Source organism: Berghia stephanieae, chromosome 5 (genome assembly GCF_034508935.2).
Source record: "Berghia stephanieae isolate SIO BIC M18660-M18661 chromosome 5, UCSD_Bste_1.3, whole genome shotgun sequence".
Classification (NCBI taxonomy): domain Eukaryota; kingdom Metazoa; phylum Mollusca; class Gastropoda; order Nudibranchia; family Aeolidiidae; genus Berghia; species Berghia stephanieae.
The window spans coordinates 54,147,330-54,172,573 of NC_088364.1; the positions used below are offsets into that span (position 1 = coordinate 54,147,330).

General features: G+C 31.9%; 2 protein-coding genes across 2 annotated transcripts in view; one reads left to right on the forward strand and one right to left on the reverse strand.

The window, feature by feature from the left end:
* Positions 1–24,904, forward strand: part of LOC144973215 (coiled-coil domain-containing protein 57-like) — a 27,080-nt gene extending 2,176 nt beyond the window's left edge. Inside the window, exons 3-22 of the mRNA XM_078915384.1 lie at positions 314–468; positions 1,656–1,824; positions 2,128–2,249; positions 3,385–3,473; positions 3,830–3,987; positions 5,474–5,548; positions 6,058–6,258; positions 7,912–8,070; positions 9,282–9,444; positions 11,157–11,291; positions 12,034–12,196; positions 13,045–13,248; positions 14,929–15,029; positions 15,580–15,780; positions 16,930–16,989; positions 18,181–18,421; positions 19,261–19,424; positions 20,808–20,931; positions 22,656–22,886; positions 23,432–24,904. Of these exons, the coding sequence (XP_078771510.1) occupies positions 314–468; positions 1,656–1,824; positions 2,128–2,249; positions 3,385–3,473; positions 3,830–3,987; positions 5,474–5,548; positions 6,058–6,258; positions 7,912–8,070; positions 9,282–9,444; positions 11,157–11,291; positions 12,034–12,196; positions 13,045–13,248; positions 14,929–15,029; positions 15,580–15,780; positions 16,930–16,989; positions 18,181–18,421; positions 19,261–19,424; positions 20,808–20,931; positions 22,656–22,886; positions 23,432–23,640 (3,124 nt within the window). The 3' untranslated portion in view covers positions 23,641–24,904. The remainder of the gene's footprint in view (positions 1–313; positions 469–1,655; positions 1,825–2,127; positions 2,250–3,384; positions 3,474–3,829; positions 3,988–5,473; positions 5,549–6,057; positions 6,259–7,911; positions 8,071–9,281; positions 9,445–11,156; positions 11,292–12,033; positions 12,197–13,044; positions 13,249–14,928; positions 15,030–15,579; positions 15,781–16,929; positions 16,990–18,180; positions 18,422–19,260; positions 19,425–20,807; positions 20,932–22,655; positions 22,887–23,431) is intronic.
* LOC144973219 (uncharacterized) overlaps positions 1–25,244 on the reverse strand; it is a 498,849-nt gene that overhangs the window by 43,519 nt on the left and 430,086 nt on the right. The window lies entirely within an intron of this gene.

The following is a 25,244-nucleotide window of genomic DNA, read 5'->3' on the forward strand; positions in this document are numbered from 1 at the left end:
CAAACAAAAAAAATAGTTGAATTGAACAAACATTGATATAACAGCTTAACATCTAAATCTTTTTTAAAGCTGTTAAGTTATAGGATGTTGATGTTTGAACGATAATTTTTACAGTCCATGTCTTCTAGCAGCTTAGTATTCATTAGTTTTGTGTTTTGTTAAACATTTATATTTTTTTTTAAAACTTTATGTTAGTAAATAAAAAATACATGTTTTAGTTAAAGAATTTTGATCTGAACATTTTTTCCTATGATACATTATTGTTATTTTTGCAATTAGATGATTTTCTGTTTTGTATTGTTTTACATACCAGGATTGAAGAATTGGAACTGTTGCTGGGGGAGAAAGATAATCTTCTTCAAGCTGAAAAATTAAGGTTTAATGAGACCAAAGAGCATTTTAAATACAATTTAAAGCTTTTGGAGGAGAGGGATAGAGAACTTGAAAAGTATGATGTTTTATTTGCAGGTTCGTATTTATCATCTCAATCATGTAATATAAATCCAACTTCTGAGAAATTATAGTAATTTTAACATTTTTATTAGGGTTCCTTGTAGCTCAGTTGGTAGAGCACTCGCTTCACAAGCAAAGGGGCTGAGATCAATCCCCGGTGCAGTTGAGATTTTTTATGACCCCGCTGTCCACCCAGCAGTGATTGGGTAGCTGATTCCATTAGATCTGGCAAAGGGTACTTTGCGAGAGACTAGTGTCCTATAATAGAGCAGTAAGCTATTGCTATTATCCATTTCAATCTATGGAAACCTGGATTAACTCAAGCTCCATAAGCCAAACGGCTCTGAAGGACTACTACTAACTTGTGCATTGATACTTATTTTTGTGTTTTAAGAAAGAAGATATGAATGTGTAGACAATGGTTATAACGATGATTTGGTGTTGTTTCTGTTTTTTAAATAATTTAATAGGTTCTCTTATTAATGAAAAAAAAAGACAAGTTTTAAAGGTTTTGTGGTAGATTTATGTATTGGTTTGTCATTCTTGTTTCTGCTTCTGTTTTTGTTTTGAATTTTTAAAAAAATTCTTAGGCTGCGTTTTTACATAAATGTTTAACATGCCTGTCATCTGCATTTTTTGCGGCCGCAAATATCAGGGCGATCCGCAAATTTTGGCAAATCGTAGCAAATTTTGGGAAAATTGGCAAATCGCGTGGCAAATGTTGGGGAAAATACGAAGCCAAAACAAAATAACGAAAAAAAAAGTGCAAAACTTGAGAAATGTTGCAGCTTTGCCTGGGCCCAAACCAAGGGAAGCTACTCTCTATGGATAATGATCCTTTAAAATCTTTGTAACAACGCTATTGTGTAAATTAATCAATGTAGCCTCCTTAAGTGTAATAAATTGTCTTTTATATATATTTTTTTCTGTATCGCGTGTTAATTTTTACTGAAACGCTTAGTTCTCCTCGGCAAAATTTTTGGCAAATTTTGGTCTTTTTGGAAATTTTCTTGGCAAATTTTGGGGTTTTTTGGGCAAATTTTGGCAAATTTTAGGTCCAAATTTGGCAAAAAAAAAGCAGATGACAGACATGCTAACATCTTGGATCTTGACTACCAGTAAGTTTGATGAACTTTTGTGTTCGAATTGTTTATTTTATGTACATGTTTGTAGTGAACTTCTTTTTTTTTTTTTCGCCACAGACATAAAAGGACAACTCAATTCAAAAAGTGCTGAAATTAGTGAATTAAAAATACACGTGGATGACTTGAAAAATGTCATCCATAGAGAGGAGAAGATGAGAGCAGATATGCAGTCAAATTACCAACGTCGATTGAGAGAGAAACAGATTGAAGTTGATACTTATAAAAGGTGAGAAGATTACTCAGGGCTATATCCATTCTCTCATAAAGGACTGTAGTGGGAGAGTGACAAGAGTTTTTTTTAACATAAAAAATTTTAAAGGTTGAAAAATACAGGACAGACCCCCCCCCCCCCCCCCCCCATTAAACCAAATACTTGTATAGCACTGAAATGTAAGTCTTGTAATGGTTTATCTCTATGTCAAATGCTGGATGATGTTATAATTAAAATCTGTTTATGATTTGATACCTATCAATGTAATAACAATTTACTTAATCTGACGTTTCAAATACAAACAATTGTATGTTTTAGTTCTAAAGATGGAGAGCTCAATGATGAACGCCAAGAATATGAAAAATTTAGGAGGAATCTCCAGAGACAGCTTACAAATGTTCAGAATGAGTTGGATACCCAAAAAAGAGAACTGACTGTTGGTATGTAGATACAATTTGATATCAATATCAAGAGCACCAATTACTATATTTTAATTTATTATGCAGAATCTTTATTTTTCTATTTTAGTCTCGCTTTTAGACTTTGCAACTGTTAAATTTTCACACACACACACACACATATACACACACATACTCATACACATACACATACATACATATATAAATACTTCCTGATGAGAGCGAGTGCTCAAATTCATATTGTCGAAGTTAATCATAATTATACTTTAAATATTTCATAAATAACTCCTTTTATCAAACAGTTGAGCACGATTATTTCATGGTTTTTGTTTTTATAATTTATATATATATATGCTTTAATTCTAGTTTCTGTGTCTTGATGGGTTTGTATCTGAAGCCTCTGAGTTTTTCTTGTGATTATTGAGACCCATTCATCTTACCTTATATTTGTATCATATTTTTTGTCAGGGTGAGGGACATGCATTCCTGTTCAGTTCCGTCTTTATCTGCTGATAATATTACTGTCATTGAGTATCATCATATGACTTTACTAAAGGTGGATTTTTGGTGCTTGAGTGTTGAGAATTCTATTCCCCTCAACATATTAAGCTCAATAAAATACATATGGGCAATTTACTTCTTTTTTTTTCTAATCTGGTTCTGTTCTTACATTCAATTAGTCCAATTTCTACCCTAATTTACTCATTTCTTTATGCTTACCAATGACTCAGGAGCGCTGATTAACACTTCACTATAATCATACTGCCTTATCTGATTTCTTTTCTTTTATTTTCAGCATGACATAGAAGTGCCTTTTCACTCCTAAAATTAAATTAAATATTCGTATGGACTGAGTATCGGACTAAAATTGTAAAAAAAAAAAGCCAAAATAAATGATTAGGTCAAGTGGCATTTTTTTCCAGCTAACATCATATTTTTTTCGTATTTAAAAGAAATGAATAGCTTTGATGTAGTTTTTAAAATTCTAATGGCAATTGAAACACTTTTGGGTCCTATCATTGCCTATATTAAATAGGCTTTTATTGCTCTACTTATGAAATGGATTGAAAAGAACAAAAAAAGTGATAGTTCATGTTGAAACTCATTCAGAAGGTAATGGAGTAAAACAATGTTATTAATTTTTTTCATCTTTTAGAATTTGAAAATGCACTTAAGAAAAGAGAACATGAATTTCGAGTACAGTCGGATGAGCTGAATGCAAAGGTGTTAGAACATGAACTAAAGGTGAGTCTTTGGAAAATGGTGATTTGATAATAGAATTCTGATTTATTTGAAATAAATTCTTGATTTTCTCTTGTGGAACGTTGTAATGATATTTTGTATATAATGTGTAACCTATATTCTCAACAACGCAATAAACTCACAATTCCATAGATCATAGTTTGAATCTTACCAATTTAAAATGACTATTATTATGAATAATTTAATTTTAATGTATTTTAATATTATTTTTAGTCTTTAATGAGTTATCCCGTACGATGAAGTAATTTTTATTAATGTTTTCCGTTCTACTTGACTATTTTTATGCTGTCTTGCTGGAAAAGAGAAAAAAAATGAGTCGATGTCGATTTTGTCCCCAGGTCAAATTGCTAGAAAAAGAATTGACTTTGGTGAGAGAATCCAGTGACAAAACCTTGGCAAAGGCTGAAGATGCTGAAACAGAACAGCGTAATCTCGAAAAAATAATCAAACAGAAAGATTGGGAATTGGCAGATGTTACAGCTGTCAAAGATGCAGAGTAAGGAACATTTCAATGTGAAATATGTAACCAACTGCATTCAAATGGTATTATGTTGAGGTGATTTTATAAAATAAAACTTGAGCTTTATTTTTTAGTGCACTATCCGCTTAACATGCTCAAAGTGCTTAACAAGCCATACTTAACATGTAGAACAAGACATAATGCCTGTTAAGCGACATTACAGGGTTTTTTTTTCGACAGAGACAAAACTGTTAACAGCCATTACTCATTTTACACCTGAGTATGGTGAGAGAATGTGAGTAAAAAGCCTTTACAAAGAACTATGCATTGCTCAGAGCAGGATTCAAACCCTGGACTCTCCGATCGGAAGGAGAATGTCATACCACAAGACCACATAGCCGCTAAAAATTTGAAATGAAGTGAAAATATGAATTTTGGGTAACATTTTATATGTGTTATTCATTTTAACTTTAAGATTAATTTTTGACACATGACTCATCCTGACATAATACCATTTTGACCAACAATATTTTGTGGTCCTTAATCTTTTTCTTGAACATTACTGTGATGTAAATGACGGCTTGATTCCAGACTTGTTTCAGGAAATGATGGGTATTGTCAGAGTGTTATTGTTATAAGTGCGAAATAATGACAATATTTGTTGGAGTTCAGCAGGATTGTGTGGTGTGATAAAATTCATACTAATGTACTATAAAAATGAGATTATTGATTTCAATTTTGAAATTAACTAGTTAACTGCTGAACTCTGGAAAAACTTGCATTTGTAAATTTGGACAGAAAACTCATTGTTCTAAGATTTAAATGATCCTCGTACACTCTCAAACCTGGGACTTCATGGTTTGAGAGTTTTTGTCAAGATGAGGGTCGTTTAAATCAATTTATATCTGAAAGACGAGTTATCTGGCCAAATATTTTGATATGAGTTTTTTCCAGAGTACCGCTGTTAACTGGTTAAAAGGTACAGACAAGTTGTTGTCACATTGTTTTAATATGTGATGCAAGCCAGTAAGCTCATATATTGTTATTATTTGAAATTTTATCCTCAAATAAAATAGGTATTTTCCCAATTTTACAAATATTCTATTAAAAATCTACATGTGACTTTGACAATTTAGTATATAATAGAATTGTCTCACTTTTGTTCCTGTAATTCCTAGTTTCTCTTAAAAGTATTCCTTCGGAGCCACTAGGTCCAAGGAGCTGGGGTTTATCCCAGTTTCTATATGTGAAATGGACAATAGCAATTGTTTTTTACCTTTGGATAGGACACTGGTCTATCGCATAGTACATTCTGCCAGATCTACCAGATGCAACTACCCAATCACTGCTGTGTGGACAGACAGGTAAGAAAAATTCTTGACTCCATCCGTTATTGATCTCAGTCCCTTTGCAATTGAAGTGAGTTTACCAACTGAGCTATTTGGACCCTCATTTTCTGTTAAACTGTCATCTTATTGCTTTAATCTTCTATCATCTTTTTTTTTTTCTCTTATCATTTTAGGATCACAGAATTAAAGAACCAATTATCCACCAGTGAGTCAACAATGAAAAAGCTGCAGGAAGATTTCCAGAGAAGGTATGATTTCTTGAATTTCAAGTTCTCACAATGTGCTAAAAATTAAAAGTTAAATTTTCATTGAACCCACCTGTAATAAGAGTTCACCTACTGAGGCAAACAGTTTTCTTGGCATCTTTTTATACTTTTTTTATATTCCGTTATAAAGCAGACCTTCAGATCCATAAAGTTCATGGGAGCGAGAGTGTATCTTTTTCTTTCCTTTTCTTTTTTTTTTTTTTTGTAGCATTAAATAAATAGACAGTAATTATTGGTCGTTTTTATTTGTATAAAATAGTATCACCAGGGATCATTCACAATGTCCGATCATGCTCAACAGGCGTTGACAGTCATCTGGAAGGAAAAATAATAAATAAAAAAGGTAAAAGGGGTGATCGAATCTGGCTCTCTTATGTTAGAACCTTAATCTTGCCTTTCGTTTATAAAATATCATTTTTTTTTTCTTTTTTTTTTTTTTTTTGGTTTTCTTGGATAAATGTAAAATTTTCACTTACCGGTTTCCTTCACAGATATAATGAGATGGATAAGACTGTGAGAGAGAAGGAGGGGACCATTGAAAGAGTAAAGAATGGCTATTTGGGGAGAGAGCAAGCCTTGCATGATGAAAACCAGAATCTCTTATCCAAATTAGAAGATGCCCAAATTAAAGAGAGACAACTCTCATGGACGATTCAGGATGTTACTAAGGAGAAGGAATTACAAATTGAAAAGTAAGTTTCTTTGGGTTTTATTCTTTTTTTTCTCTTTTTAAAGATGTCCTTGTTCTAGCAATTCCTTTACTTTTTCAACCTGTTTTTAAAATTGTTTTCTTTATCATGGCTGTTTTTGTTGGATCTTTCTCTTCTTCTTCTTCTTCTTCTTCTTCTTCTTCTTCTTCTTCTTCTTCTTCTTCTTCTTCTTCTTCTTCTTCTTCTTCTTCTTCTTCTTCTTCTTCTTCTTCTTCTTCTTCTTCTTCTTCTTCTTCTTCTTCTTCTTCTTCTTCTTTATCTTATACAGTCCTATCATAGACTTTTTAAATAACCCAAGTATCGTAGAAAATGATGGTTAAAAAAATACTTCGAAACATTATATATGGAAAAGCTGTCATTTTTTTTTTCAATTTCATTATCTCCACATTATCCCTATCCTTATTTATTTCATAACATCTTATTGAAAAAATATGTGAAAATTCCTAGGATTTATGATGCTCATAGGGCTTTGCAATGCAATCTTTATTTTCCCAACAGACTGTATGAAACCAAATTTTCCATTTCATTTAGTAAAACTTGTCTGTGAGGCACTCTTACAATATCAGTCACTGCCAATGAAGATACACATTTACACTTGAATCGAGTGTAAAATACCTTGCCCAAGTACACAATATTGGGGCCAGAGCTTTCCAATGATTATCACCCATTCAGTCACTGATAGTGCTCATCTTAGCTCGTGTTTGGATACAAGACAAAATAACGTAATCCTGAGTCACTGATATTACTTATGTGACCTATCAACTCAAAGTACTATCTTGTGACCATGGAACATAAATTGAATTTAAATGTGAAATTGATTAATTTATATAAAAAAAAGACTTTTTTCAGTACCTATAAGCAACTAAATTTATTCTCCTTGATAAAGTCGTATTAATTTAACTCAGAATTCATAAATTAAAGATAAAATTCAATATTTTGTCCTCGCAGACCTGCTGAGTACAACTACTGTAAAAAAAATTATAGAACAATGAATTTGTGACCCATCTGTATTATGTTGTGACGAACCAATACGTGAAATTAAAGATGATTAAAGGAAACTATATCCATTGTCCTCAATAAGAGATATTAACTTAATTCTTGTCTCATATTTTTAATTAAATTTATTTCTCAGCATCTAGATCGTCCCGAGATAATAAAACCATTTTTGAGATGATGATTGGTCACTTTTGGGCTTCAGCTGCAAAACTATAGATGCATCTTTGATTCAATTGATGTGTTGAACACAAAAGTATGGCTGCGGAGTACTTATATTGAGCAGTTAAAAGCATTATAAATTTGATCCTTTCGATGACAAACAATGAATTTATAGAGATAATTATATTGATTTCTCTTTTGTGTTTATTCTCCCTGAAAACGAAGAACTTTGAATTAAACCAAAAAAAAAGGCAGATCTGTGTTTGGACTTGATTTGTCCTGTCATAACACCAGATTGAGTCAGTAGGTCACATATTGAAATGGAGATAAACATAAAGCGAGTAAATGTGATTCATACAAAAGAACAAACACAATGTTTTGGCCCTTGGCCTGCGTCAGGAGACAATCAACAAGACAAAAATATATGGGCAAAATATGGTCACATATTACTATTTTCGTTTTTCCCAAATCGTGTTTCAGGCTTCAAGATGAACTGAGGGACGTAAAAGAGAAATGGGATCGACATGTGTCAGAAATATCCAGGGATCAAGTGACACGTGACCTTGAGCTGAGTAATGCCTTAGAGGAACAGAGAAGGTTGAAGTCAGAGCTGGATCAGAGAAAGGAAGATTTGAATAGGCAAGTAGTAAAAAAAAGAAATATGTAATTTATTTTATTAATTTTTATTGCTTTTTCTTTCCTAATTTCCATAATTATATATTTATTTGTTTATTACTTACTTACGTAATTAATTATTTATTGTTTCTTCTCGTCTTTTATCTTTCTTCTTCTTTCTTTTATCTTCTTCTTCTTCTTCTTCTTTCTTCTTCTTCTTCTCTCTTCTTCTTTCTTCTTCTTCTTTTCTTATTATTTATTATTTATATTATTATTATTATTATATTATTATTATTATTATTATTATTATTATTATTATTATTATATTATTATATATTTTTATTATTATTATTATTATTATTATTATATATTATTAATTTTATTTTATATTATTATTTATTATTTATTTATTATTATTAATTATTATTATTATTATTATTATTATTATTATTATTATTATTATTATTATTATTTATTTTTATTATTATATTATTTTATTATCTATATATTTTTATATCATTATATTTTATATTTATATTATATATATTATTATTATTATTATTATTATTATTATTATTATTATTATTTTTATTATTATTATTATTTTATTATTATTATTATTATTATTATTATTATTATTATTATTTATTATTATTATTATTATTATTTAATATTCTTCTTCTCTTCTTCTTCTTTTTTAAATTAAAAAAACTTTTATTTTTAATTTTTAAATCATTATTATTTATTATTATTATTATTATTATTATTATTATTTATTATTATTATTATTATTATTATTATTATTATTATTATTATTATTTTTATTATTTGTTTGCGGTCAGCAGGATGATATACGGAGATTATCATTATAATTGTCATTATCATCAACCTTGCTATTACTATTGTTCTTGCCACTCCTTATTGTATGATTTAATATGTAAACCACAACCCAAATGTACAAGAGTGTTTGTTGTTGTTTTTTGAATGCTCAAAAAGTTAGAGTATTTATATTGAAGTAATTACTGGACAGTGATCTTTTGATAAGATGCATTTGAGTAATTCTTTACAACAGATCTGACAGGCTCAACTGCCAGATCTATTAGAGGGACAGACCGGTCAGAAAATTAACTTGATTCAACTTCGGATCCTTCTGTTTTGGGGCCGAGTGCTCTCCCAAAATGAGCTAGAAAGACCCACATTCATAATCTATATTATTGATCAATTCTTATTAAAAGGTACAAAAATGAACTCAAGTTAGCTGCTGAGAGGGAGGATAATCTAGATCGACAGAAGACCCAAATAGACTTGGACTGGCAGCGAAGAACAGATGACATTGAGTCACAGCAATACCAGAAGTCGGAAGATCTTATCCAACGACTCTCTACTGCCAAAACTGCTGTGAGTCATTTTAAATGGAAGTGGAAAAAAAAGAGATTATTTTCAATTTAACACACTTTAAAAGGTCAGTTTTTGATACAGCTTTTTAAAAAAAGAGCAGTTACTAAAAGCAAAATTAACAATTTCTTTAAAATAGCTTTATCATGTTAATATCCAAACCTATGAATAAATTTCAGCTTATCTCATCATTATGACAATATTTTGTAATGGACCAAATTCCAGATATTGTTACTATCCGTTTCATGCTACAAAAGCTAGAATAAATGCCTGCAAAGTACATTTTCTGAGATCTGCCTTTAATGGGTTTCTATTTAAATTAGTGCTACAAGAGTATGCTCAATAAATTTAAAATAAATAGCTCTTATATTGCAACAATGTATTGCTTTTGATGATTTTATATAAACTCACTCTATTGCCCATCAACTGTCTTATTGATAGAATATGCAATGTGATGAAGAAACTTTCTAATGAGTATTCTTAATGAGCTTTACATAAATAACATATTTTTATTAATATTATGGTTTTCAGCATGATGGATACACCCATACACCACAATTATTTTTTTTTTGTGACCCGTCGTCTCAGACTGAAGTCATATCGGGGTGATTTGTGTGCTGAAAATTGAATTCATAGCCAAAAGTGTGAAACTTATGCTAAGATTTTTCTAATTTTTTAAGGATAAAGGATATTAATTCTTAAAGAATGGAATAATGAAAATGTATTCATCGTGTTTTCGTGATAAGGGGAAACAGGAAACGTCTACAGTACCTTTCTTCGTTTAATAAGTTAGCGCTTACATTTCAATACTTATCATTATTTTTTAATTCTTAAAAAACAGGAAACAAAAGTGTCATCTTTCTGATCTCGTTGTTAACTTCAAACTCACTTTTCATCATCTGGTTCGCTCTGACATGATACAGTACTTGCTGGATTTTGGCACGCTCTGCAATACGGCATGCCTGAGCTGGGTGACCGAATTTTATCTACATAATAAGTCGTTACCTCCCATGTTCATCAGATTTAGACACGCTCGGATTCTAGCACACTTTTTAGCTTCTCCCCAGATTGTGTTAGAATCACAGAAAGTACTGTACCAGTTTGAGATGAAGGGTTGTTTATATTCCCTCTGCTAGACTTATGGTATGAAATTTCCATCTTGCAATGCAAATTGTCTATGAAGCCTCCAATATTTTGCAACCACTCTTGCAATACCCCTCAATGCTGACCTGATTGCAATGGGGTAATTTATGTAAAGTGTCTTACATAAGAAGACAAAAACTTGACAAAATTAAAAGATTCAGTTCATTCGACTAAACAGGTTTATTCTATTTTTTTTTTTTTGTGAAAGAGAGAACAAATTTCTTGTTGAAAACTTGATTTCTGTTCCCCACCAATGTAATTTTAAGTTATCCTTAAACTGATGACATTTATCATAAAGTAATTTCTTTGATGAGCTTTTCTTTTTTTTTTTTAATAATGTCTAATGATTTTCATTGTGTTTTTAATCATAAGTCTGTGTACTATTTTATTATTTAAAATTCTAAATTGTTTTATGGAGCAATCCAAGGCTGCCTCTACACTTCATATTGATGTGATATGATAATGTAAACATTATAAGAATAAACATTCTACTTTATCGCTTCTTTTCATAACATGTTGTAATAAAATACCACTTATGGTTAATGTATTCTTAATTTCAATTTTTATTTCAGGCTGAGGCATTGGTGAAAGAGAGAGAGAGGGAGCTTCAACATAAAATACTTCTTATAAAATCCTTGAGTCGAGAAAAGGATCAACTCCGAGCAGTTTTAAAGAACCACGATATTCCTCTAGACAATTTTGTCAAAGTAAGGGGAAGGGGAATTTTCTTTTGGTTGCATATCTCATTTATGTATCTGCAGTTTGTGATAATCAGTTTATATTGATATTTCAGTCCTGTTTTCAAAATATATTTTTATTATTAAAAATTTGCAAATTCTTGTGAACATTTGTTTCATGCCATTTAGTATAACAGAGATTTGTTTTGTTTAATTGTCAATTATAAAGATCAATTCAAGGAGTATACACTTTTTCATTGATTTATTTCATAAATAGCAACTCTATGGTAACACAAATCTGAGATGGTCACATTAATGTGATCCTAATAATGTTTTTATTTTCACTCTAAATTATAATTATCTTTATGCCGCAAATCATCTGTACAGTTTATGGATAACAAACCATTCAAATAAAATCAGCTCAAGTCAAAAGATCAGTTATTATTTTTTTTTTAATTTACTACATCACAACATTGTGTCATTCGGATTTGAAAAAAAAGTTTTAATATTCATTTAAAGAAATGTTTAATAAGTTTTATATTGAAATAGTTGATTTAAACATCATGGCAGAGTCAGTGAAATAATAGCTTTGAAGCCTCTTATCGGGTCTTTATCTTACTCCTTAGTCCTAAACTGTGACATTTTGTGTAAGACCCTTGAGTTTCTAGGCTTTATCCTATACATTCTTGTTACGTATTACTTGAAATGGGCTAAAACAACAGCTGTTTAATCTTATTTTTAAAGGGTTTAATAAACGACTTTGTATTTTCAGTATTCTTTGGATGAAAGAGTAGAAGAAACGGACGCAAATTACATGGACGACCTCCAGCAACAGAATAAAGAGTTGAAGGATTTGGTGTCTCAGATGCGATTGGAGATGGAATCTTTGGTTCAGGGACTTCCACCCAATCATGTTGTCATGGAAAGGATACAAGGTGAGTTAATTTGGGGAGGCCCTTCATGCACAGGAATGGTCAATATGTGGAAAATACAATAGTTCTAATCGATACTTCCTTTACTGACTCAGTGACAAGTTGGAACCCCGGCTTTTCATCTGCAGTTACTAGAAAGAAACAATAAATATGTTGTAGTTGTTATTTCATTTTGTAAAGACTTAAAATGATAATATCAATTACAAGTCTACAAATTTTGTCTTTTTATAATGAGACTATTTAATTTCAAGTTCTATTCTATATTACATAACAAAATGAGACACAACTAAATGGATTAGACAAGAATGAAAAAATTCTTATAAGATATTGAACGGAAATGGAGGGGCATTGTAACAAGTATATTAGAGCACTGTTTTAACTGAATCATATCATTAAACATTTAAAACTGAGTATTTCAAATTCACGCTGGCAATATAGTTTAATTTCTAACTTCATGTCATTGCTTTTAAATTCTCTTTTATCTCGCTAATGACTGTATCGAGAAAGAACTGAGGGCTTTAAATCAGATTTTATGTTTATGGTCCTTTTTATTTATTTAATTTTTATTTTGTTTTTAACATATTCTTTCTTAAACTGTTAGTGCGGTTGTGAGCTGCATTTCTTTTCTGGCCACAAAAAAATCAAAAGAGAGTGAATTCGGCAGTGATTTGGATGGAAATATTTCTTATAATTTTTCTGTTAGTAGCACAAGGATATTGTGAATTGTGATATGGACACATTAAATAAAGGAAAAAATCACTCCCTTATCTCCTTTTCAACTTTGTTAGAAAATTTAAAAAATCATATTTGACATGATGAAAGTCTTTATTGAGACTCCAATATTTTTTTAGATCTTAAAAGGCAGGATGACAAAGATGGCAAGATCCAGGAATTACAAAGGGAAAACCAGAAGCTGAAGGAAAGATTATCTTCAACTAAAGCGTCATACATGTCAGTGCCAGGTCCATCGGAGAAAAAGATGGAAGAAGTTTTATCAGAAGTCCAAGGGAACTCAGTTGTCAGAACTCATATTTTGACTTTGAATGAGGCTATAGGTGAGATATTTTAGAATGCAACCTTAGTCACCAAGAGGCACACTTTAAAATGCTTCAAACTTATGACCGTAACAAGCCAGCCCAGTTTTAAACCTCAGTGTTGACAATTTTACTGCCAAAAAACAAAAACAAAAAAACAAAAATTACAAAGAGACAGATTCTTAGTAGTCAAGAGCTAGAAGTTGTCCAGCTGTTTTAGAGCAAAGAAAGTTAAGGGCTTAAGCACCTGCCCAGGAATGATTTTCCTCTTTGAAGAATTTATACTTTAGCTCTGCCAGGGATTCTCAGAAATATAGAAAATCTTTCAGTGAGGTTGTAATACACTGCATTATCGTTAAAGAAATTAGATTAAGAAGAAATCTATTAAAGTCTCATTGATGTTAATGACACTTATTTGATTCACAATTTGAAGTTGTTTGGATAGAATTGATAATGGTGCATGATACGATTTATATAGAGTGACACAGAATTATCTTTCAATTCAATCTCATATTTCATAGAGAGAAACCATCTTTACTTTTCATGAGAATTTCCATTTCCAATTGTTTACCTGTTTTGGGGTTTTGATAGCTCAGTTGGTAGAGCACTCACTTTATAAGCAAAGGGATCAAGATTAATCCTGGGTGAATCAGCACTGGCTTTAGATGGTTTGTTAGATCTGGCTGAATAGACTTGCATCCCACCTAAAGGGGAGTAAGAAATTGCTATTGTCTGTTTCACACTATAGAAACCGGGATAAACTCTGGCTCCATGAAGGATTTTTTTTTTCAAGATCTGTTTTGCATTTGAGATCAAGTGGCCTATTTGGTAGAGTATCATACTGGCAAGTTAATGATCCAGAAAATTTGCCCCCTCTGCTCGAAAAATAGTTAGCACTGTCCTTTTTATAGTGGATATGAAATGTATGTGCACACATTTTTTTACAAGTCTGATAAATAAGTACAGTTATGGGCTTAGTTAACATGCAAATTTGAGAGTATTTCCTTCCCACTAATGAGAACATACCAGTTTGGGTTACTAGATTTGCATAAATAAGGTTTACTTAGAGTGACATCATATATTTAAGCGGATCAGAAGCTACAGGGAATTGTTTGTATTTTTGGTGTTGGTTTCATGCTTCCAAAATCTGATAAGGGCCTTAATGCTTTAACTATAATGGATTACTTTTTTATTTTTTTATATTAATCTATTTTATTATTGGGGGCAGCGTGGTTCAGCAACAGTCTTTGCTTCATACCCAGAAGGTACCAAGTTCGATCACCCACTGCAGCGTTGTGTGGCCTTGAGCAAGTCACCTCGCCCTAGCCCAATTTGCGGTGCTACACTGCACTGCGGCTGATGCCTGGTTATTCCAGTCTCTCCTTGGAATAGACCCTAGGGAAAATTTTCCCTTAGGGGATGAATAAAGGGAATTTATTTATTTATTTATTTATTTATGATATGAGTATCAAACCAGAATCTAATTCAACCAGTGTTTTACTAAATATTTTAAGCAGTTTGATGTTTTTGCTTTTTTATAAACTTGGCACAATTTTCCTGTGATTTGCAGTTGTTTCAATATTCTTGTTTGGGATTGGGTTGGGGTTTTTTTTTGGAGCATTTTTTCAATGTTTCCTTTTTTCCATCTACTTTTTTTTTCTTCTAACTTTACTAAAAAATATATTTCTAATGACTTTTCAGGAAGTCTCAGGTCTGAAAAAGTGGAACTTGCAGCGACTGTGAAAAAACAACAAGCTCGGGTTGCATTCTTAGAAAATGCTTTAGAGGAGTCATCGAAACAGGTTCATACTTCGCTAAATGATTCATAAGAAAAACTACAAATGGAACACAGAAGAGAGAACACTGATGTCTAATCACATTGAGTTTTAAAAATTAATATTAGAAATAAAAATCTAATAAGTTTATCATTTATATTGCCTTGACACAGAAACATAACAGGCACAAAACTAGAAGAAATGTTGTTCTCAGTATTAGGGCCCCTATAAATCTAATTATTGATGAAAAGATATTCACTAATGGGAAGGTTTATATTTCTATAATGATAATAATGATAATAATAATAATAATAATAATAATAATAATAATAATAATAATAATAATAATAATAATATATATAATAATAATAATAATAATTGTAATAATAAATTATTATTATTATTATTTATTATTATTATTTATTATTATTATTATTATTATTTATTATTATTATTATTATTTTTATTATTATTATTATTATTATTATTATTATTATTATTATTATTATTATTATTATTATTATTATTATTATTATTATTATTATTATACAATTTATTTTTATTGTGCCTAAAACAGCCCCGACTCAAGCAGCTTGAGATAGACCAATTGACGTATGAAATAAACAATTTGAAGAGGCGACATGAGACAGAATCTGCTGGAATGAAGAATCGTGTTTCAGAACTAGAACTTCAATTGAGTGAGGCCAGGAGGGAGGCAGATGAATATCACCGTGCTAGTCTAGAAAGAAATCAAGAGTTGGTTGCCCTGGGAAATCAAGTAAGTAAGCAACTCGCTAGTAGGAATTATCACATAGTTTAAGTAGAAGGATGTCAAACATTTACAAAATAATTTTGATATTTGTAAATGTTTTAAAACATTTATTCAAATGAGTATAATTTAAGTTATAATATGATTTTATTAAAAGATAAGTTCTTGATTGAAACTACTAAGCTCACATTTTTTTTGACGGTAGTCTTCAGATCTCTGATTTTGGCCTTAGTGTGTCATAGATGGGATGTAGATGTTTAGGAATATTATTCAGTTTTTTGTTTAGTTTTTTTGTGTTTTTTGGGGGGAAGGGTTTATGTTTGTTTGTTTGTCTTTTGGTTTGTTTTTGTTTGTTTTTAATGTCTATTAATATTTTCTTACAATATCCCTCTGCTGCCCTCCTTAGAGACTAACTGACGCATATAATTGCACATGAACATTTTAAAAAAATCTGGATGGAATATTTAAATCCTTTTTTAAATGTCAAAATAAGTGTCACAATTGATGATTCTAGTGTTACTAAGAATTAATAAATCATAATATTCTTTGCCATTTAGTTTGTTCCATCCACCTGACTTTTTATTTCTTGGCAAGGAAGAAGTCTGTCAAATTAATTCCCTTTGTGCTACTTGAAAAGAAAAATGGTTCAAAATACTGAGACGATGCAAATATGGAGGAACCTGTAACAACTTTTGGGTGTGATAGTATTTTTTAAATCCCTCCCCATAGCCCGTTAAGGCATATGAAAAGAATTCCTCCATGCAGTTGGTCGAGTTGCCAAGCAGCCAAAATAGGTCAGCCCCACCGTGTTTTAGTATTTATCACAATATTTTGACACACTGATAAGGGATTGCATCATGGCATCTGACAACACTATGCGTTTTCCCAATCGCCTGTATTAAATGTGTGACTGGTGCTGAGGATCTGTTGGGTAGATTGCTTTGGGTGATAGGCAAGTACTTAAGTTGGCTATAGGTCATCGGTTCACAATTATCAGTCGATAAAAGAGGTGAACAATATTTTTTATTTAATTTTAAAATAAAAATAGAAACACTTAAATGTTCATTTGACTAGTTTTAATAGAATACAACATGATGATCGGGCAGAATCCTCAATTCATTTCTTTATTTGTGCTAATTATCCATTCAATTTCCTCAGCTCTCAGCTTTGAAGATAGAATTGACAGATAATAATCCCTCTATCAATTTTGGAGCTCAGGTAAATACTCAATACAGTAATATTATTTTTTATCAAAATTTAAAATATTAAATGCAACATGTAGACCAGAATAGCAGGACGCCTTGGAATGCCAGATAAGTTAATTTAATCTTGTGTCTACAAACTCTGTCATGTCTTTCATAGACTAATAATTCGAGCACTACAAAAATTTTAGAAAGTTAGCTGATATCATGGAAGGTCCAAATTTATTAGCTTTTTTATATAGCTCATTATCCACTAAATGTGCTCAAAGTGTGTTACAAGTGTCCCTGACCAACAGCAAAACGCGACATGTAAAATGAGACATGACGCCAATTAGACGATAATACAATTTTTCAAACCGAGAAAATGCTGTTAACGGCCAGGTACTCATTTTACATCTGAGGACAGTGAGAGAATGTGAGTAAAGAGCCTTTTCCAAGGACTCAACCATAGACCGAGCAAGGCTTGAACCCAGGACCTACCGATCTGAAAGCTCAAAAAAGCTCAAACTTTAAAATGCTCAAAATATCTTTAATTTTGCTGATGTTTTGTTATGGAAATGAAAACGATTTTTATAGAATATTGATAATGTAATGACATATTATTAACTCAAAGTGAATACAATTTCTTCACTATTCTTTGTGTCCTTTTATTCCTGCTTTATGATAAAGGCTTTAGTTTGCTTACTTTCTACATTTTATAATCCTATGGTATACAGACTTCAAAACATAAACATCACATTTGAAATTACTTACATGTATCTAAAAGAGCATAAGGGGAAACCAAAAAAAAATAAACAAATAAAATTGAAAACAAGTTTGTCTGAGTTTGTTGACTGTGCTTTGTGATTGAAATGCAGAACAATTCCTATCTAAAGTTTTCTTGTATGATTTTAGAACGACTTTTGACAGTTTACATATGATTATGTCAAGAAAATGTGCACAGATATAACTTTTTATGCACCTCTCCCAAAAGGAAAATGTAATTAAGCATAAAATTGACCCCTAAAATTTCAAGATATTGGAACAGTATTTATTAGATTATTAAAATGCTAGTTAAAGAGATTTTTTTCAGCTTTTAAAGCCACAAACTACCAATTTTTTAATAAAACATGTAATGTTTGATTGATTTGCATTAAACATACAGCATGTATCAAGGCTCTTTGTAGCTCAAAAAAGTTTATTGTATTTCTTATCTTATCAATTTCAGGAGCTGTATATTCAGCAGCTGCAGACTGAACTCTCTCAACTCCGCAAACGCTCTAATGCTTTAGACCTTAACGACAGCGACATTCTTGATAAGAAAGTGGAAATGAATGGAAATAAATTAAACTCTTCTGACTACAAAATTAAACTGAAGAGTGCTGCCGCTAAAATTGTTCAGTTAGCTAAGGAAAACCAGCAGCTCATAGAGTCTAATAACAAGTTAAGGGCGGAGCTAAAAGCACATTGTAAGAGAAATGACAAAATTTACAATTAAGTTTTCTCATACATTATTTTTTACTTCTTTTTATTTTGTTTCATTTGTTTTTGTTTATACATTGTTTTTTTTTAACTTGTTTGTTTGGCTTATTTTCTATTGTTTTATCAATGGATTCATCCAGGAAAGGGTGAATGTGAGGTCTTGTTGTTGTTTTTAATTTAATATTTTTAAAAAATCTTATTTGAAATAATCATTTTATTGACAATTCACCAACCTTAATTTTATTTCGTAGTTTTGGATTTATTAAATAAGTTAATTTTAATTTGCCACTTAACACCACAAGCTTGCAAATGAGTGTTAATATGTGGTTAAAATAACGAATTTAATTAATCCACAGCCATGAAAGAATACCTTTATTCCATCACTCAAAGTAAGATTCTTAGATATTTTGTAACCAATAAGTTGTAAAAGGCTTTATTTTGCAACGAATTGAAGTTATCAATAGTGATCATTAAAAAAAATATTTGCTTCTTCATTATCAAAACAAAACAGATCAGAAAGCCTCACCCATTGGGAATTTCCTTTTCCGTATTTATACTTAGCAAAAGATTATTTCAGATGGGCAATCAGCCATATTTCCAATAGCCAATAAGACAAGTGTAAATATTATGCAATTGTTGAATTTAATTTTTATTTAATGTGTTCCAAACATAATTCAACGATTATGTTTTCACTAAGAAGTGGTAGGTTTTTCTTGGATTAGGGATGGAATTATAATTAATAATTCCTCCGTTTCAGCCACATCTTTTGTCTTCCGTTTCTTTTAGATTAAAATGAAATTGATAGAAATAACTTGTAATTTTCCAGCTTCTGCATCCAACAAGGGTATCAAAATCATACAACAAGATTCCCAATACATGATAAATTCCTCACAAGCTAGAATGACCAGAGGTTCTTCTCCGCCACAGAAGGAAAGTGAGCTGGGAAGATTGTCTCAGTTGGAACAACTTCAGTATGAACTCACAAAAAAGGTTTGTTGAATCACGATTTAGAGAGATAATGATGAAGAGCATGCCTTCGGCTATGTTTCCTTAGTATGGAAAGGTTCAAGTAGTTAAAATAACTTGGGATTATTTAACTATCTTCTTACGGTCATAGAAAGGACAGAGAGGGGGGGGGGGGGGGGGGGAGAGAGAAAGGAGTGAGGAGAGAGACTACTAGCAAATAATAATGATAACAATAAGAAGAAGAAGAGGAACAATAATAATAATAATGATGATAATAATAATAATAATAATAATAATAATAATAATAATAAATAATAAGTAATAGAAAATGATAAAATAATAAGGAAAATAACAAGAAGAAGAATGATGATGATGATAAGAGATAATCATTAAGAGCCATTTATACAATGCTTTACCTTGTAAAATCAGCTCATAAAAAACTGAAGATTGGGCTTAGCACTATATACTATGTACAGGTACATGTACTTTTCTTTCTTTTTGAATTTATGGTACCTGATGTAAGTGTCTTATACAAAAACGAATACACTAGCATAAGGCAGACATCAGATGTCACCTTTTTATATTTAAATCTTTTATGGTGTACAAACGACTTTTCCTTCAATTCTTTGTGATACTAAGTTGTGGATTGTAAAAAGTAATTAATACCAAACACAGAATGTTATGGGTTCAAAACCCTTCTTCAGCCAATAACAAAAACAATAAAAACATTAATACATCATTTATACTCCCGACAATGGATTTAGCACTATATAATATGTGACATGAATGCTGACACAGAAAGGAGAGTTTGCGCATTCCAGCTCAATGGCTACCAAAAACTATTAAAAATATCATATTTGGAACATAGAACCAATGTAAGTGTTCTGGACGAAGTAAAAGAACTGGCAGGAAGGCAAGAACCACTACTTGCAATGGTAAAGAGAAGGAAATTGTCTTGGTTTGGTCACCTCGTAAGACATGAAAGTTTATGCAAGACAATATTGCAGGGCACAGTAGAAGGTTGCCGAAGAAGAGGAAGACAGAGGAAAGTGTGGCAGGATAACATTCAAGATTGGACAGGATTGACATGGAACAATCTAATGAAGAAGGCCCAAGACCGTGATGAGTGGCATCAAATTGTGAAGTCTGCATCCCGAGAGTCCCCCCGACGACCAACCGGTCATGGGATAGAGTGAGAGTGAGTGAGAATATGTGACACAAATCCTAATCTCTGCCATTTGTGTTGATTTTAAAATGATTTATTCATGTTTTTATTGTTTTGTTATTGGCTGAAGAAATGTTTTGAGCCTGAAACGTTCTGTGATTTGTATTTTTTTCCATTTCGAAGCTGTTTTATTCATTTTTTACCATTACTTCCATTCTTTACTGCTTGAATTGGTATTTCAGGAATTACAGTATGCTCACAGGTTTCAACCAGAAAAGATGATTCAGCAACAGGCTGGTTTTTCTAGTAGTCACAGCAATGGAAATTCTGGAGAGAAGTTTCAAAGGGAGACTCAGGATGCACATGGTAAAGGAATGTAATTGTATTGAAATAATTTTATCTTGTGCTTGACATAATCCTTCCATATTCACCATAGGACATTTATTGGATCTACAGCTCCATCTCTAGTGTCTTACACCAATTTCCATTTCCTTTATCTTCTAATCTAAATATTCAGCTTGTCAATGCTTGATTCTTTTCTGTAAAGTATTATATTTTTGTAGAAGCAGGTCTTTTTCGTGATAGAGTTGGCAGCCCCACACAACCGTCTTGCTTTTGCATTACAAACTTGGAGCCAGTTTGGTTGGTTGCTTTTGTTTTGTTTTTATTTTTATTTGTTTTTTTTTTTTTAATGTGACCATGTTGTACTTGTTTTTGAGCAGCTACTCTTTACAAATGCAGGAGAGGGTCATGAAATCAAACGCTTAAGCTGTAAACTGGTGTTAACATCAAATGTTAAAACGCTAAGTAATAAATAGGTCAGTCATAGAGTTGCTATTTCGAAGAGGAGAAATTAGGAAAGTTCCATATTGATAAAGAGATTAATGTTTTTAAATATATATTTTTTTAAAATGAGAATTTATATTGAACAGTATTCTGTAATGTTGCTCAAAGCGTTTTATGAGAAGTCCCAAGTCAACCGCAACACTCAAGATAATAAAGGACATTAAATGACACTTGTAATGCACTGTGCAGTGATGCCAAAACTCCGGTTCACCGGAAAAAACTCCGGGCTCCGGGCAACTTCCGTCAAATTCCACCACCACCGCCACATCGTCATCACTACCACTGCTACCACAACAACCACCAGCACATCATCATCACTACTACTACAACCACCACTACAACATCATTACCATCACTACCACTACTACTATAACCACCAGCACCACATCATCATCACTACCACTACTACTACAACCACCACCACCACATCATCATCACTACTACTACAACAACCACCACTACAACATCATCATCATCACTACCACTACTACTACAACCACCAGCACCACATCATCATCACGACCACTACTACTACAACCACCACCACCACATCATCACTACTACTACTACAACCACCACCACCACATCATCATCACTACCACTACTACTACAACCACCACTACCACATTATCATCACTACCATTTGTACTACAACCACCATCACCACCACATCAACATCACTACTACAACAACCACTATCACATCTTCATCATTACTACCACTACTACAATAACCACCAACACCACATCATCCTCACTACCACCAGTACTACAATCTCTACCATTAGGTTTTGGCGCTTTACTTCATTTGAAATAAGGAAACTTTGGGATTGTATTTGGCAATGTGTTTATGTATCATAATATAATTCTAATCTGTTATCTATTTAGAACTATACAATATGTAAACACAATGCCAAATACCATTCCAATTCCTTTTTCTTGTGTGGGGAAATTCCTCTTTCGGCATTGAAATTCCTACGAGTGGTGTCTGAAACTCCTGTGAGCCAAATTGAAAGTTGGCGTCTCTGCACTGTCTAGGTACAAATAAGTGATAAAGACACGAGTGTTTATGGAAATCCCAAATTCTTCAATTGTATAAAATTCTCACAATAAAGAATTCTGTCTCATTTGGAACTTTTATATGTTGCCCCTATTCGACTTGTTAAGTAACGTTTGCACTTTGTGAACCTGATTATTTAAAAATAATAACTTTTGAGTGTTGTGTATTTTTCCTCTCTCAAATAGATTTTGAAATCAAGATGGGCAATGGTAATCAGCTATTCTTCCCACCAACTCAATCGACCTTGAATAGTCTCCCTACAAACAGGAGCGCCAGGGATCTTGATGCAAGGATACTCATGAGTATGTCATCAGCTGGAGGAGAATCTATCCAGAAAGTCTGGCAGATGCTTGAAGAGTCTGGATCATCTATTCCTGTCTCACCTAAATCCAACAGACAAAAGGATGAAGATTATGGTAGTTATCAAATGCCACCATTTTCACCATCATCATCATTGCCATTTTCATCATCATTTAACAGGAACAGCGGTCTGTGTAGTAGTAATAGTAGTAGTAGTAGTAGTAGTAGTAGTAGTAGTAGTAGTAGTAGTAGTAGTAGTAGTAGTAGTAGTAGTAGTAGTAGTAGTAGTAGTAGCAGCAGTAGTAGTAGTAGTAGTAGTAGTAGTAGTAGTAGTAGTAGTAGTAGTAGTAGTAGTAGTAGTAGTAGTAGTAGTAGTAGTAGTAGTAGTAGTAGTAGCAGCAGAAGTAGTAGTAGCAGAATCAGCAGTAGTAGTAGCAGCAGTAGCAATGGTTGTGTTGTTGGAAGTTGCAGCCTGAGCAGCATAAGTAGAAGTAGAAGGATATTTGAAGGATATTTGGTTGCAGCAAACACATCAATAGTCGCAACTTTTGTTGTTTTTCTTCTCAGTGATATTGCTGTTTTTGTTCTTCTTCTTTTTGTTTTTGTCATTTGGCCTTGTTTAGATAAAAACCTAACATTTTATCAAAATTATATCCATCAGATGATGTAACAAAGGACCAGGGGAAACCAAAAGAAAAGGACAGCTTCATTTTGACAGGCCAGAAAACATCAGCAAGATTGAAAAGCAACGAGAAGAGTAACCCGAGACTAGCTGCCAGAAACTACTCCAAGTCTATTAAAGTTCCAACAGTTTCAAAGCCAAAAATTAGAAACTATAATATACAAGATGACAAACCATCTAAGTGGTAAAGTCTAATAATAATACAGTTGATATGTACATATTAGTATATTTATATAAATGTAATATTTATCTAATATTTCTATTTTGTCCTGCAGTCCCGATAATCATATACGAGCTGGATGATCAATGTTTTTCTGATAAAATAGTGTTGTTATGAGATCAAGGTGTGTTAATTAAATAAATAAATAAATACAATTCCCTTTATTCATCCCATGGGGGAAATTTGTCTCTAGGGGCTATTCCAATGGAAGGCTGGAATAACCCAGGCATCAGCCGCAGTGCAGTGCCGCAAATTGAGCTAGGGCGAGGTGAATTGCTCAAGGCCACACAGTGCAAAAGCGGGTGATCGAATTCGGTACTTTTTGGGTGCAAAGCAAAGACCATACCACTCAAAGGGCCGAAGAAACCATTATTTTAATGCATTAAAATCAACGAAACTATTTTTCAATATCATTTTGTGATCAAAACTTTTCACTATGTTGATTTATAATAAATTATAAAAAAGCACACTGAAATGAGCTCACTTTTCTGAACAGTTTACAGTGCTATGAAATTGTTAAATACATAATATGTATTTTTCTATTTCATAAACTTATCATAATTATTTTAAAAATTAATTCCCTCATTGGTAAATTTATATCTACTTCACTTTATCAATTATCACATTCCCCTGGACTTTCGTGTCCTAAAATGGTTATGTCCAGGCCCAGGTTGGGTTTAATATCTGAGTGAGTGTTATTTTTCTATGAGTATTAGGGATATATATTTATTTGTAAATTATTTCCCTGAGTGACTGCCTATTTCAAACCATTTATGTGTTCCCATTTGAAATGATTTCAGTATGGATCTAGCGCTGGTTTCTGTGACAGACTATATATTGCCTCAGACTGGTCACATAGGTTAGTTGGCACTTGGATCTAATCTTGTTCCTTTATTAAACGATTTCCCTTTGACTTTGAGGGTGGTTGCACTGCAACTTGCAGGCACTGATTATGAACTCTTGTCTACTGGTCATGTGTATTGTGTACCAACTTACTTTTCCTAGGTGCTTATTTGATCAAAGTTTGTCACAAGCACTGTTTAACTCATAAAACTAGACTAACTTAAACACGCATGATAAAGTATGAGCCTTTATTGCTTATATGTATGCATATGTGTGTGTGTGTGTGTGTGTGTGTGTGTGTGTGTGTGAAATAAGTTAATGCGTGCAAAGAAAAACTTATTTAAATAAACAAAAATGTATATGATGAATAAAATTATTTCACTATTCAATGTTTTGTTTCAATATTCTTTTCCTTGTAAATTATCTCTCAATAACTGTCACCGATAGGACGTTACTACAATGTTTTAGCTAGATTTAAATATTCTGGCTATTCTACCATCTTCTAGCATTGAAAAGACATAAAAGTGTCATAAACACTGTGAAATCCATAAAAACAAAGAAACAAACTAAATCTGAGTCCGAGTAATGCTATGGGTGGTGCAAAGTTGAGTTCTGTGAAAAGAGACAGGGGTTTTATAGTCTGGCTGTGTTAATTGACATACAGGGTATGATATTAAAGAAAATATAGCTTAAGTCATTTTTAATGGCGAAGATTGAAGAATTAACTTC